This window comes from Capra hircus, chromosome 18, assembly GCF_001704415.2.
Source record: "Capra hircus breed San Clemente chromosome 18, ASM170441v1, whole genome shotgun sequence".
In the NCBI taxonomy this organism is placed as follows: domain Eukaryota; kingdom Metazoa; phylum Chordata; class Mammalia; order Artiodactyla; family Bovidae; genus Capra; species Capra hircus.
In genome coordinates, this window is record NC_030825.1 from 5,746,769 (window position 1) to 5,762,466 (window position 15,698).

A 15,698-nucleotide genomic window follows, 5' to 3' on the forward strand; every position below is an offset into this window, starting at 1 on the left:
TGCAGATTAATCGCCCCTAAGTGCATGGGTTTAATTGCAGTGGGGCCAGTGTCAGGGAGATGCCGCCTCTTGAAGCACTCAGCCAGGTCCTGGAGTGAGTGCCAGCACGGGGCAGGCAAGGCCGGGTCCTGGGTCCAGCGGCAGAGCCCAGAGTGGGTGGCCGGCCCTGGAGGTGGCGGTCAGGGGTCCGTTTTCTGACACAGCTGCTGCGGGGTCCAGCATGTCCTGGAGCTTGTGTGGGGCTGGATCCCTGGGCTGCAGGCTACAGGACGTAACACAGTGCATAGGAATGGCTTGACAAATGCCAGCCGTTATTGATATCACTCAGAAACACGAGAAGCAAGTGAGTCAAGACTCTTAGCAGCATTTCTAAACCACGGAAGACTCTAGCGGTGGTTTTAATAGCAGCAACAACTATGAACATTAGCAGTACCTTGGGACTAACTGCTTTGTATTACTTATTCATTGAAAATAAAAGAAGAGAAAAAACCCAACTCTGCACAATATTATCATCTCAGTTTTGTAGATGTGAAAATGGAGGCTCACCGATGCTAGAACCTGCCCAGGGACTCAGGTCGTTCGGACAGGTCCCTAACAACAGCAGTTGTGAATGGAATCTCGCTTAACTTAGCCCCCCTCAGTCTCTGTGTGCTCACCTGTTGCCATGGCGATGAATACCACGCAGCGGCCAGACTGTACCCTGGCCGGGCTGGACACGGCCCCCGGTTGCAGGTTTCCTCCAAGTCCAGGTTTGGTCTCTTAATACTGCGGCACCGTCGCTCGGGGAAAGTGATCAGCTTGCCTTGGAAGGCCTTCTCGCTGCATTTCACCTCCCTCTTCCTCACTCCCAGGCCACAGCTCACGGAACACTGGGGGCCAAGAAAGGAGGCGTCAGGGTGCTGGCTCCACCGTCCACGTGTAACCAGAGGGATGGGACTAGGGCAGGTCAGCCACAGCCCACCACCTCCTGAAGGCAGGGCCTCAAGTCCCGCACGCTACAGAAGCCGGAGGATTGGAGTCACTTTCCCAAGGTCACAGCATAGCTCAGCACCGCAAAATAAAGGCCGGCCCTGCCACGACACGGCACACAGGTGAGCGAGACAGAACCCGCAAGAAAGACGAGACCAGCAGATGATGAGGTCAGGGTCACCGTGTGGCGGTGACCAGGGCAGGAGGCAGGGCGCAGGGACTGGGCTTACAGGCGGCTCAGGGCAAGAACCACATAAGCAAGCAGCTGTCCTCCATCTTTACCTGCCTCTCGCTTCAGCTGGGACCTACACTGAAGCTGCGTTATGGCAGGAAAAAACAAAGAGGGTGGAGGCTGATGAAATAAGTCTGAGAAAACCCGTTTTGTTTTTTTATGTGACTGACTGCTATTTTATTTAAATGTTTCCTTACTTCCACTATACACATTTTCTTTTTCAAAACTTTTAATTTTGTCTTGGGGTACAGTGATAAACAATGTTGTGATAGTTTCAGGTGAACAGCAAAGGAACTCAGCCATATGAATAAATACAGGCATCCATATGTATACACGCACCCCAACTCCCCTCCCATCCAGGCTGCCAGGTAACACTGAGCAGTCCCCTGTGCCCTACAGGAGGTCCTTGTCGGTCATCTGTTCTCAGTACAGCAGTGTGTACAGGTTGGTCCCCAACCCCCTAACCATCACTTCTCCCCAGGCACCGATAAGCTTGTTCTCCAAGTCTGTGAGTCTTTCTATTTCGTAAGTTCATTTGTCTTTAGATTCCACATAGAAGGGGTGTTACAGGATATTCTTCTCTGACTTACTTCACTCAGCACGACAGTCTCTAGGTTCATCCGTGTGGCTGCAAATGGCATTAGGGAAAACCCGTTTTTCAGTATTTTAAACAGTATTATGGGATACTGTACAGGGCCTTGATGAACTGCAGAAAGCAGTAAGAAATGACATCAGCGTAACCATCATCAATCACGAAGGCTAGGGGTCAGATCAAGATGGCAGAGAGACAGGACGTGGTCGTGCTCCCCTCTCCCCCGAGACATCAAAACTAGAGCATCTAGCAAACGCTGGCAGAAGACCTCAGACCCCCGAAAGGGTAAGAAAATCTGCACAAAACCAGGTAGGACAAAAGGGAGAAAAAAAGAGGAATTGGGCCAGGACCTGCACCTGGGGAGGGCGCTGTGAAAGGGGAAAGCTTTCTGTACCCTGGGAAGCCCCCCACCAGCAGGGAGGTCAACCAGGACCCAGGGGAGCTCTGAAGGAGGGTGCAGCACGAAGGGTGTTGAGGGCAGAGCGAGAGAGGCCGTGGGGCTGGGCAGGCCCTGAGGCTCGGCTCCCGAGGGCAGACCCGCGGGAGGACCGGGTGGTGATGGGCAGACGGTAAGGGGGCTCCTGAGGGCAGACCTGCGGGAGGACCGGGTGGTGATGGGCAGACGGTAAGGGGACCGCAGCCACGGGAGGATGGAAGAAGCGTGGCTCACCGCCCGCCTTACACCGGAGAGGAAAGGCACCACCGCGGCCAGGCGTGGAAGGGGGTGGGCTGCCGTTGGAGGGTCCTTCTCCCCATTGTCTGCTCAGGCCGCAAAGTCCTAGGATCCTCCACCCCGCAAGGCTACCATTTCAAATTCAAAAGAATTTCTCAGATGAGCAAAAGCTAAAAGGATACTGCAGTACTAACCCTCTCATAAAGGAAATTCTGAAAGGTCTTCTCTAAGCAGAAAAGCAGCAAAAAGATACAGGAAGGAGGAAATCACAAACGGAAAGTAAATCCACCTAAAGTAGCCAGCATACAGATCAAAAGGAAAAAACTATCTGTGAGAGCGGCGACACGCACGAGCAACAAGAAAATAGGAAAAAAGGGACATCAAAATCGTAGAATGTGGGGAAGGAGAGCAAGAAGGTGACTTATTTATTTATTTTTTGGAATGTGTTTGAACCTATATGACTACCTGTCTAAAGCAAGCAGATACAGGGAGGGGTTAACATACTTGAAAAACAGGGCAACCACAAATCAAAACCATAGTATAATTCACAGAAACCAAAAAGAACACAAGCATAAATTAAAAGGAAATCATTAAACCACCAGAAGAGAAGGACAGGAACAAAGAACCGGTAAAGCAGATGTGGTCATCTATGTAATGGAATACCACCCAGCCTTAAAGAAGAATGAGGTCAGGCCAGTGGCGGCAACACGCACGAACACAGAGATCACCCTACCAAGGGAAGTCAGAAAGACGGAAGCAACCTACCACCATACGATATCATTTACACGTGAAATCTAAAATATGGCACAAAAGAATATCTACAAAAGAGAAACTGGCTCACAGACACAGACCTGTGGTTGCCAAATGAAGGGGGGGGTGGACTGAGAGTCTGGGGTTCACAGATGCAACCTATTACATTTAGAATGGATAAACAAGGGCCTACGGTATACAGCACAGAAAACTGGACCCAATCTCCCAGGATAAACATAATGGAAAAAGAACACAGAGAAGAGTGTGCGTGTTTACAGCTGCGTCACTTTGCTGTGCAGCAGAACCCAGCGCAGCGCTGTAAATCAGCTATACTTCAATGAATAAAAAAGGATGGCACTGAGCTTCGTACTTGCAGCAGCTCTGTGAGGGAGCTGCAAGTGCGCGCTCCACTGTGCGGAAGAGGAAAGGGAGGTTTAGCCCGAGGTCGGATCTGCAGTCATCACCGAAGGCTGCCTGTGACTCAAGCCCAAGCCTTCAGCCATTTGGTTATAACGCCTCTTAAAGAAACAGAGAGGAGGGGAGAGACAGGCGCCACACAGAAGGGAAGGGCACTGATGGGAGAAACCCAAAGCTGCTGGGACAGCGGCCCCTCCTCCACTGGACGCCCGCCCCCAATCCCCACCAGCGACCTTTTTCTTTCTTGGCCACTGTCTTGCTCACTAGACGTGGACTCCGTAAGAGCAGAGACCTCGCCTTAGGGGTTACTGATGCGTACTTCCGGTTTGACCTCTGCTCACCTTTCCTCTGCCTAAGAACTCAAATGAGTGTCCCAAACTAGGAGTCTAGAAGGCATCTTCAAGACTTCCCTCTCCCTGCCCAACAGATGCCTGAAGGTGCCCGCCGGCCTCTTTAAGAACTCTCAGAAAAGACAAACACTGTACATTAACGCATATATAGGGAATAGAAAGATGGAACTGACCATCGTGCGTGCAGGGCAGCAAAGGAGACCCAGATGTAAGAACAGACTTTTGGACTCGGTGGGAGGAGGAGAGGGTGGGATGACTTGAGAGAACAGCACTGAAACATAAATATTACCATATGTAAAAGAGATAACCAGCGCGAGTCTGACGGATGACGCAGGCCACCCAAAGCCAGTGCACTGACAACCTGGAGGGGTCGGGTGGGCAGGGAGGCAGAAAGGGGTTCCAGGATGGAAGTGACACGTGTAACCGATGGCAGATTCATACTGATGTATGGCAAAAACCATCACAATACTGTAATTATCCTCCAAAGAAGGAAAGAAAGAAAGAAAGGACTCTCCAGGACCCAGCTTTCCTCCATCCCTGAAACATTTCATCTTTCGTTTGCATCCACCTTTCCCGGCTCGGGGCTTGGGATCCTCTCTGAAATGAAACCCTGATTGTTCCACTGCTTTATTTAAAATTTTAATTAGCTCCCCCAACGTTAACAGGATATATTTCTAGTCTGCCAAATCATGATCTGTGCGCGATGAAGCTTCCACCTTCTACCCATCCCCATTCATTCCTTCTGTGTCATACTCTCCCAGCTCTGCCCATACAGGGCGCACCCTCTGTCTGAAGAGCCCCGACTCCATCTTTGCCAGATTCCTGCTCATCCCTCAGGCTCACTCTCCCTGGGAATCTCTTCTGCCAAGGTTAAGCTCTCCGAGGCAATCACAGACCCCATCACAGCACTCCGCTCGCCTTACCTGTGTTTTTATACACACACTTTCTTTAGTTTCGTACCTCCACCGTCCAGACATTGCCTCATCACTGAGATGGGTGCTTTATAATCGGGATTTTATGGAGAAATCAGTGGGGAAGGATGAACAGTAAGTAGCTACCTGTTGTATGTGTGCAAGCCTCCAGATGCTGGTGGATGGGCTGAGCATTTCAGAACCCCGCAGGAGTGAATCTGACCTCCTACCTCACTCCACGAAGTGATGAGCCACTGGAGCCGGCTGTTCTTGGGACAGCGTCCGAGCACGCAGCCCTCCTGCGAGTCCGGTCTCGGGGCGCCGGCGCATGCGCTCTCCGGCACGGCCTCTGCCACGGCAGCGCGTCTACACGTGACTTCACGCTTCCGTACTCCTCGCCCACAGGTCTTAGAACACTCGAGATTAAACAGGAAAAAGCCATTAGATGCCAGTCTCCAGCGACCGTGTTGCAGGTAAGTGCTTGGAAAAGCACTGATACAGGTTTTACGAAGCTATTTTTAAACACCAGGACCAAATGCCCAGTAAAATTCCTTGTAGTCAGCAGAAGAAATCTCTTCCATCCAGAGATTCTGAGTCCAGATTAGATCTCCTTCAACAATCTGAACACCCAGGGGCTGCTGTGGTGTCCCAGGTCTGAAGACAGGTTTTAGTCTTCATGGAGAAGAGAGGGTTTCTGTGCATAGCACACATGATAACAACCTGGAAAACGGTCCAAGGCCTATTTGTTGCTGTAACTGTGTCTGTCTCTGGCACAAAGCAGAGTCAGTCTGGGCATTTGGCTAAAGAGGATTTTCAGTGATTTGGACAAGGGGAATCATAGAAGTATGCCTGACAGCAATGGGTTGGGGGTGTCCAGCTCTTGCCCTACTGTCTGTCTTGTCTAATTGTCTTGCCCTCTGCTATCTCTAGGCTGGGCACTGTGCTAACTCTCAAGGAAAATTAAGTCAACGCTCATCAAATGTTTGGGAATAACTTTGCATGGCCGGCTAATGCTCTTCTATTCCTACCATCTTGACCTTCATAAGACCTGCGAAATAAGGAAGGCAGCAAATTATTCCCTGGTTTTCAGATTTGTGGTTCAAAAGTCTTCTAAGTGATCTCAACAGCTTTTGAACCACAGCTCTGAAAGCCAGGACAGAAATTATCTCATGGGGTGGTTAGAAGGTTATATGATATAGGCTCTGGTATATACTTATGTGTTTCATCACGCAGAAGGCATTAAATGAATGTTCTCTGTTGTGGTTGGCTAAGTCTGATAATATCAGCATCCTGTCTCCATCTCCCTTACAAATACGAAGGATGAGACTTCCCAGTGGTCCTCTTGCTATTACCCCATTTTAAAGGGGAGGCATCTGAGACTCACATGATGAGTCAGCCACCTGCCAAGTTGCGGAGATGAGCAGATATGTCTGACGTCAGACCATGCCTCTGCACCACGGAACGCCATGCATCCATGGTGCTAACATCTAGGTGGTTAATTCTTATTCAACAGAATTCCTATTTATATTTGTGACTTTCTTTTACCAGAAAGGTAAAAATTTTCATCTGCTTCTGAATCCAGGGCCCTCGTCTCTAATGGGTGGGTCCTTTACCACTAGCGCCACCTATCCGGCTGCATGACCGTCACCAAAAAAGCTAAAAACCAGGAAAGATGCTAATTAAAATGCCCATTCACATGACTGGGTATGATTCCCATGAAGGTGTAAGCGGCTGAGATCCTCTGGGGGGAAGCAGAGACACCACCTGTATTTTCGTCTCCCTCCGTTTTCCCAGGGAACAGGACTCACGACTCCAGTAATTCCCACTTACCTGAGACCAGGGCCCAGGGCTCCATTCTGGAGGGCAGGCATGGCTGTTGCAGGCTTGAACCTGAGTGGGCGTGCTCACCGGGCAGAGAGAGTGCAGGACCGCCTCCTCCTCCTGGAAGGGCTTCTTCTGGATGCATTGCACCTTCCGGCTCTGCTGGCCTCCCGCACACGACCTGCTGCAGGCACTCCACTCGCCCGGCTTCCAGCTTTCAGGGAGAAACGGGATTACTTCCGGGGAAGCTAAGACTCTGCATCATCGATGCCAAAGCAGTTACTGTGAAAGATTAGCCACCTGCTGGAAGCCTTTACTGCAGAACCAACAACCAATAACTGATTCTTCTTCTATAGATTTGCAAGCCTACACGGTCTATTACCCCATAGTTCTGGGGAAAAATACATTCCTGCCATCAGGCGAAGAAATGTGTGCTGTTTGGAACTGAGTGATTTAGTCTAATTTACCGGGATCTTAAACCCTGTGCCAGAGACTCTCCCAGGCATTAGGGTTGGAAAAAATGAATGAAGCCAGGCCTTTCCCATGAAGTTGCCTGTGGAAGTGGTGGCTGTGTGAACACATCAAGGCAATACTTTCTGATCATTTCTATAATAGAAGTTAATACAAAGTATAATAGTGAGACTATTGACACAAGATCAATGAAGAAGGGAGAGGTGCGTGCGTGCGCGCGTGTGCGCGTTCACACATGCAAAAGAGAGACACATTGAGAGAAGGTCTCACCAACAATGTTTCTAAATAGGCCATTCCCCCAACCTATTTTTCTGATTAGCCTTAAACTCTACGGTTGCGTTGGAGGAATAACCTCAAGTTCCTTATTTCAAGATTTTGAGCTCACTTTTTTCACAGCTGTTGTATCTGAGACTTGGTGTATGCTAAAGAGTGATCATCTGAAACCGTGAATCCTTTTCAACAATCACCTCGGATTAATTGAAATTGTCTGACTCGAAGGCCTAGCATTAAAAAGATCCACCAGATAAGATGGTGACACATTTCAAAGCAGCAGAGTCCAAAAACTGTTCACAAATGTTCTAAGCATTATTTGAAAACATAAAACATCACGAAGACCAAATGTGTTTTTGTTATACCTCTGCATTACTGCATTTGCCGGCTGCTGCTGAGTCGCTTCAGTCGTGTCCGACTCTGTGTGACCCCATAGACGGCAGCCCACCAGGCTCCCTCGTCCCTGGGACTCTCCAGGCAAGAACACTGGAGTGGGTTGCCATTTCCTTCTCCAATGCATGAAAGTGAAAAGTGAAAGTGAAGTCACTCAGTCGTGTCTGACTCTTAGTGACCCCATGGACTGTAGCCTACCAGGCTCCTCCATCCATGGGATTTTCCAGGCAAGAGTACTGGAGTGGGGTGCCATTGCCTTCTCCATGCATTTGCCTAGTCCTGCGATATTTGCTCTGGCTCCCCGACCCCAAAGCCTGAGCTGTGAGGTTAAACACCTTTCTGTTGGTCTAGAGAACCTGCCGTACAAGTTCTAGGATTACAAGTATTCTAAAACACTGCATAATCCATGTTATCTAATTTAGTGAAAGAAAGCTGATAGCAAATGGTTCCTTACATTTTTACAACACTTTACCTTCCAGTAAGAGGCAAAGAAAAGATATCTATTATCATGAGAGTATTGGTTTTAACATTTGCCTATAAGGGTGGCATTTTTGTCCACCAAATTCAAGTTTCTTTCTTTACGTGGCAAATATGAATTTGGAAAAGTACTAGAAAGAGCGTAACATACTTTTTGTGACACGCTTGGTTCTCCACATGTGGGCCCCAGACTCACTCTCCATTTCAGGATCTTAGTTTCCCCAACCGGGGATCGAACTGTGATGCCTCCTGCCATGGAAGCGTGGAGTCCTGACCACCGGCCCGCCAGGGGAGTCCCCTTACTGCTTTCTCCACGTCTGCCGCTCTGACAGCGTGCATCTCACGGCATCTCAGTTATTTGCACATCCACCTCTTCCATTAGATGGTGGGTTCCCTGATGGCGGCTGCTGCTGCAGCTAAGTCGCTTCAGTCGTGTCCGACTCTGTGCGACCCCATAGACGGCAGCCCACCAGGCTCCCCCGTCCCTGGGATTCTCCAGGCAAGAACACTGGAGTGGGTTGCCATTTTCCTTCTCCAGTGGCAGCAACTACTAATTACTCATCTCCATTTTCCAGTCCTGAACTGAGGACCAGGCGTGCTCTCAGGGATTATCACATGGTTGTTACAGGGAAAATAACGGGCTTAGATCAGATGAACGCCTCTGTGCTTAGAATTCTAATGGTCTAAGGCCTGATACCTAGTATATCCCTGCTGAAGAATAGTCCCTAAAAGATCCCATTACTCGACAGAAAATACTGTGATAAGTAAGAGGTGGCAAAAAGGGAAACAGAGCGAAAAATTCCACTGCTCCAGCTCTGCGGTCACTGCAGGGGAAACTCTGCTTCCAAATAGCCAGAGAACTTGGTCACTGCACAGAATACTGTTTCTGTTAATACATGGGGTTATCAGGAAAGTTCTAGAAGTTAAGCATTACCAATGCTCTCCCTCTTCATGGATGTACATACAAATGGGGTCCCTGTCTTTGCTTGGGCTTCTCTTGTGGCTCAGCTGGTAAAGAATCTCCCTGCAATGCAGGAGACCTGGGTTCGATCCCTGGGTTGGGAAGATCCCCTGGAGAAGGGAACAGCTACCCACTCCAGTATTCTGGCCTGGAGAATTCCACAGAGTGTATAGTCCATGGGGTTGGTCAACAATGGTGGAAAGGAGGCTTTAAATAAGAAGATAGTAGCTTGCCATTCAAGTGTTTTGACAATTCTTATCAATCAATCAATCAATTCAGTTGCTCAGTCGTGTCCGACTCTTTGCGACCCCATGAATCACAGCACACCAGGCCTCCCTGTTCATCACCATCTCCCGGAGTTCACTCAGATTCACGTCCATCGAGTGAGTGATGCCATCCAGCCATCTCATCCTCTGTCGTCCCCTTCTCCTCCTGCTCCCAATCCCTCCCAGCATCACAGTCTTTTCCAGTGAGTCAACTCTTCTCATGAGGTGGCCAAAGTACTGGAGTTTCAGCTTTAGCATCATTCCTTCCAAAGAAATCCCAGGGCTGATCTCCTTCAGAATGGACTGGTTGGATCTCCTTGCAGTCCAAGAGACTCTCAAGAGTCTTCTCCAACACCACAGTTCAAAAGCATCAATTCTTCGGCGCTCAGCCTTCTTCACAGTCCAACTCTCACATCCATACATGACCACTGGAAAAACCATAGCCTTGACTAGATGGACTTTTGTTGGCAAAGTAATGTCTCTGCTTTTGAATATGCTGTCTAGGTTGGTCATAACTTCTCTTCCAAGGAGCAAGCGGTCTTTTAATTTCATGGCTGCAGTCACCATCTGCAGTGATTTTGGAGCCCCCAAAATAAAGTCTGACACTGTTTCCACTGTTTCCCCATCTATTTCCCATGAAGTGATGGGACCGGATGCCATGATCTTCATATTCTGAATGTTGAGTGTTAAGCAAACTTTTTCGCTCTCCTCTTTCACTTTCATCAAGAGGCTTTTTAGCTCCTCTTCACTTTCTGCCATAAGGGTGGTGTCATCTGCATATCTGAGGTTATTGATATTTCTCCCGGCAGTCTTGATTCCAGCTTGTGCTTCTTCCAGCCCAGCATTTCTCATGATGTACTCTGCATATAAGTTAAATAAGCAGGGTGACAATATACAGCCTTGACGTACTCCTTTTCCTCTTTGGAACCAGTCTGTTGTTCCATGTCCAGTTCTAACTGTTGCTTCCTAACCTGCATACAGATTTCTCAAGAGGCAGGTCAAGTGGTCTGGTATTCCATCTGTTTCCGAATTTTCCAGTTTATTGTGATCCACACAGTCAATTGTGATCCACACAGTCAAAGGCTTTGACATAGTCAATAAAGCAGAAATAGATGCTTTTCTGGAACTCTCTTGCTTTTTCCGTGATCCAGCAGATGTTGGCAATTTGATCTCTGGTTCCTCTGCCTTTTCTAAAACCAGCTTGAACATCAGGGAGTTCACGGTTCACGTATTGCTGAAGCCTGGCTTGGAGAATTTTGCACATTACTTTACTAGCATGTGAGATGAGTGCAATTGTGCGGTAGTTTGAGCATTCTTTGGCATTGCCTTTCTTTGGAATTGGAATGAAAACTGACCTTTTCCAGTCCTGTGGCCACTGCTGAGTTTTCCAAATTTGCTGGCACATTGAGTGCAGCACTTTCACAGCATCATCTTTCAGGATTTGAAACAGCTCAACTGGAATTCCATCACCTCCAGTAGCTTTGTTTGTAGTGATGCTTTCTAAGGCCCACTTGACTTCACATTCCAAGATGTCTGGCTCTAGATTAGTGATCACATCATCATGATTATCTGGGTCGTGAAGATCTTTTTTGTACAGTCCTTCCGTGTATTCTTGCCACCTCCTCTTAATATCTTCTGCTTCTGTTAGGTCCATACCATTTCTGTCCTTTATTGAGCCCATCCTTGCATGAAATGTTCCCTTGGTATCTCTAATTTTCTTGAAGAGATCTCTAGTCTTTCCCATCTGTTGTTTTCCTCTATTTCCTTGCATTGATCGCTGAAGAAGGCTTTCTTATCTCTTCTTGCTATTCTTTGGAACTCTGTATTCAGACGCTTAATCCCTACATGTATGTAAACATACACAAACCCATCTAAAGGACAGATTATTCCACAAGGTTTGATATGGTTATTAGGGCCACTGGATATGTTTAGAGCCAGACATTTCTTGGCAAAAGATGAATCCACAGAAGCCCCTCAAATTTCTTTCTCCTTTTTGTGTTCAGGATACAGCTGGTTCCAAATTCTAAGAGAAAACCCGAGTTGACAGTTGGGCATAGGGGATCGGTGGGTAGCTGAAGCCCCAAACGATTATGACATACACTCTTTACAAGGAAAAATAGATTGCACGATATAATTGCATCACCACAAAGCAAACACTGCTTATTAAGATGATCAGGGAAATCAGTGAGCACGGCGTTGCTTCAGAAGAAACTCTGTCAACTCTACATAAATACATTTGGCAGAAGATAACTCAAACCAGAAGGACTCCATTTGGCTTGGGAACATTAAACTTAGTGTTCAAACAATAGCATGGCTAAAATCAATCCCATCGCAAACCCACTGAGATCCCCACAGAGTGTACTCATCAAAAATGGGGTTACCACTCGGGCTGCGGTCCTGCCTTTTGACTTTGTGTCTTGCTACTGGGTAATTTGCATGTGAGGTTTCATGGGTTGCACAGCAATACGATTTTTAAATTCTTGGATGACTCTATAAAACTTGAGTGCACAACCACAGGGAAATTTAGCTAATATAGGTTTCTGTGTTATTTAAATATCTGTTTGATTTAGTTCAGAGAAGAGGGGTCTCTAAAGGTCAAAAAACGATGCCTTTATGCCTTTTTTTTTAAACCCCAGGATTACACTGGCATAGACAGGGTCTGAACGTTTAAAGTAAATTTATGTTTTTCAAGTTACATATTTTAATGCCAACTATCGTCTCTTTCTTTTATTGACTTTTTAGAGGGTGAGGGTTAGTCTTTCTATCTTTGAATCACTTTTGACCAGAGGCATTGACAGTGGTTTTGATCATCACATATCAACAATAAAGCACACAAATGCAAGTGCAACCAGAGAGACAGTCCCAGATGACTTACTAGGCAGGGCAGGAGAAGGCGTTGCACACTTTGGGTTCAGCTGCTGGCCTGGCTCTTGCATTGCAGAATGAGGAATTGACTTGAGTGTTTTGATCTCGTAAGCAAACAGCCTTGACACTTATGTAACCTAATAAGACATCAACAGTTACCAAGTGAAAACTACAAATAACCAATGCCATTTAGTTTCCAAGTTTAGCTTCCCATGTACCAGGATTCTGATATTTTACTGAAGACAGAATCCAAATATTGTGTGAAAACACTTTATTTGAAAACATCTACAACACATGTGAATCCCACTTCTATCTCCACCTCTCCCGAGATAACTGCTTACATAGTTCAATATTTTGAACATGCAGCTTCTTAGTTTTCGAGACCACCATGGATTCTAGAGTCATACAGTGATAAAAAACGACCTTTTGAAAACAGGGCCGCTGTAAAGGGAAATGTCTCACAAGCTTTAACTTCCATTGCACATATCTAATGAAAAATGTTCTTCAAAGAACAGTCACGGGTGAATTAACTGTGGAAACTCTAAGATTCTGCGTTTTCATGAAGCAACTTTTACTTCCATAAAACTGTGGTGCATATATAAATGGAAACTTGCACTCACCAACCGTGTATTCATCCCTGTTTATACGACTCCATGTTTTATTTCTGATGGTTCACCCTACTGCCTGGCTTTCAATGTTCATGTTAGGACCTCTCATCGGAGGTGTACAGTTTTCTGTGAGTAACTGTATTTGACAGCTCCCCATATAGGAAGCCTGCCTCCTCTTTTAATTGTTTTTATTCACATGGACTTTTCCTTAAAATGGAATCTGAGCAGCAATGAAAAGTCACTCCTGCTAGAATGATTCGGTTGAAGTGGGTTTATATTCAGGAAAAGGAAAGTGAAGTCACTCAGTTGTGTCCAACTCTTTGCAGCCCTACGGACTGTAACCTACCAGGCTCCTCTGTCCAAGGGATTTTCCAGGCAAGAGCACTGGAGTGGGTTGCCATTTCCTTCTGCACTATGTTCAGGAGGAACTGATCAAAACAGCAGGACTCTCTACAGTTGAGAGTTTGCTTCTGGAGAATGTGTTCATTTGGACCCCTCTTATGCCTCAGACACACCATGGTCTGTGAGTCACATGAAGGGGTTGCTAATTCAAGGCAAGGCAGAATCCCACAATGCATTTGTCCAACGTCATCCCTTTGATTGTATTTATTCCCTGTAAGTGGAAAATGGACTCTCTCTCCTTTCCAAGAAGGTCTGCATTCCCTGGACACCAACAAATTACTGAAAATGATCTTAGAGGCCATTCAATGTATGAACAACTGATTACACTCAAACACTGCATGAAAAAGAGCATAAAGACATGGCTATAGCACGGTTTCTGTTCCTTAAAAAAGATCGAATGATTTGTGTGGCGTGTGTCTGAGGATGTAAAACACATGCATTTTTTATGTTTGCTTGAGAAAAAGAATAGAATGATACAGACCAAAGTATTAACGTTGGCTACTGCTGATTAAAGGATTGTGGGAGATTATTTTCTTCTTTATAGCATATTGCTTTTAAAATGTGCATTAATAAAAATATTTTCCTGTTTAAGAATTATTAAAATATTAATCATTTATATGTTAAATATATGTATATAATATGCATATTAAATATATATTTATAAATATATCAAATATAGTTAAGTTATTCTATCTTTTATAAAAAGAAGTAATCCTCCTGCTTTGTTAGCTAGCATGGGCAGCCAAAGCCCAGGCCTCAGAGACATAAGGATTTCTTTGTTTTCTCTATTTCTGCTGTCCCTGGTCCCAAGACGCCCTGTTTCGCCCAGTGGGAAGGACACCATAGAAAGCCCTGCTGTCCCCGGGCACTCTGAGCATGAGGAAGTGAGAGACCAACCTTCACGCGCTGGTTCCATGTCATGGACTCACTTACGGACTTTCAGCCTTCTTCCCAAAGGGGCAAGTGTGACAAAGACTGACTTACCAACAAATATGTGATATTCTTAGGTCTAAATAAAATGTCTCCCTTCTACTCACTGAGGGGGTGGCTATGACTCTTCCTTCCTTACACGGGTTATTTCTCAGATTGAATCCACTTGCCTGCAGAGTTTCTGCTGGCATCACCCCTGGGGGACAGACTACACCTCCTCCATGTGTTAGCTTGCTGCCTTAAGCCCTCCTGGCCTGTGTTTTCACTGCCTATCGCCTACCTTCTCTATCTCCCCCTGAAAAGTTGACAACAACAAAAAAGCCAGGACAGAAAGAAAGAAAACTGTTGGCGGACATAGCAACCCATCACTCCTCATATTTAGAACAAAGGGACACGTGTTTTATATTTTTCCCCCTTGGAAGTTTCAGATGCATCACTTTCATGTCCTGGCTGTAGTTGACTTGAGATTTGCTTGAGTTGGTTCCTTTCTATTAATACATAGGAAAATCCCCAAAGAGTACAAATAATATTTGATTTTTTTCCCTCTAAATAGTGACAGTTCTCATAAAGATAGTTCTTTTGTTGCTTATTTCAACCAGACAACTGAAAGAGGTCTGGAGTGGAAGAACCTGTTTTAAGAGAAGATGTGGAAGACAGAATTGGGAAACCTACCTCCCCCACAGGAGACGGAGCAATCTGTCTGCACTGTGCTCCAGGCGTAGCTGTGTCTTTCTGAGGCTGGCAGAGTTCCATTTGTGACCTTGGGAAGTGCATACTTCCAAGCTATTCCTGGGTTTTTGCCTTGCATGAGAATCTGCACAGTATAAGATACAAATCAGAGATCAAGACGCAGGTCAGACCCTGGAATTCCAGACACCTCACTCAACATTTTAAAACTATTTATACAACATTTTGGAATCAAGATTGCTGGGAGAAATATCAATAACGTCAGATATGCAGATGACACCACCCTTAGGGCAGAAAATGAAGAAGAACTAAAGAGCCTCTTGATGAAAGTTAGAGTGGAGAGTGAAAAAGTTGGCTTAAAACTCAACATTCAGAAAACCAAGATCATGACATCTGGTCCCATCACTTCATGGCAAATAGATGGAGAAACAATGGAAACAGTGACAGACTTTATTTTCTTGGGCTCCAAAATCACTGCAGATGGTGACTGCAGCCATGAAATTAAAAGATGCTTGCTCCTTGGAAGAAAAGCTATGACCAACCTAGACAGCATATTAAAAAGCAGAGACATTATTTTGCCAACAAAGGTCTGTCTAGTCAAAGTATGGTTTTTCCAGTGGTCATATATGGATGTGAGAGTTGGACAATAAAGC

General features: G+C 46.2%; 1 protein-coding gene across 1 annotated transcript in view; it reads right to left on the reverse strand.

Annotated features, from left to right (window-relative positions):
* Window positions 1-15,698, reverse strand: part of ADAMTS18 (ADAM metallopeptidase with thrombospondin type 1 motif 18) — a 145,930-nt gene that overhangs the window by 7,377 nt on the left and 122,855 nt on the right. Inside the window, exons 15-19 of the mRNA XM_018061740.1 lie at window positions 15,031-15,172; window positions 12,429-12,555; window positions 6,725-6,929; window positions 5,125-5,310; window positions 657-869 (exon numbers count right to left, since the gene is read on the reverse strand). Coding sequence (XP_017917229.1) covers window positions 657-869; window positions 5,125-5,310; window positions 6,725-6,929; window positions 12,429-12,555; window positions 15,031-15,172 — 873 coding nt within the window. The remainder of the gene's footprint in view (window positions 1-656; window positions 870-5,124; window positions 5,311-6,724; window positions 6,930-12,428; window positions 12,556-15,030; window positions 15,173-15,698) is intronic.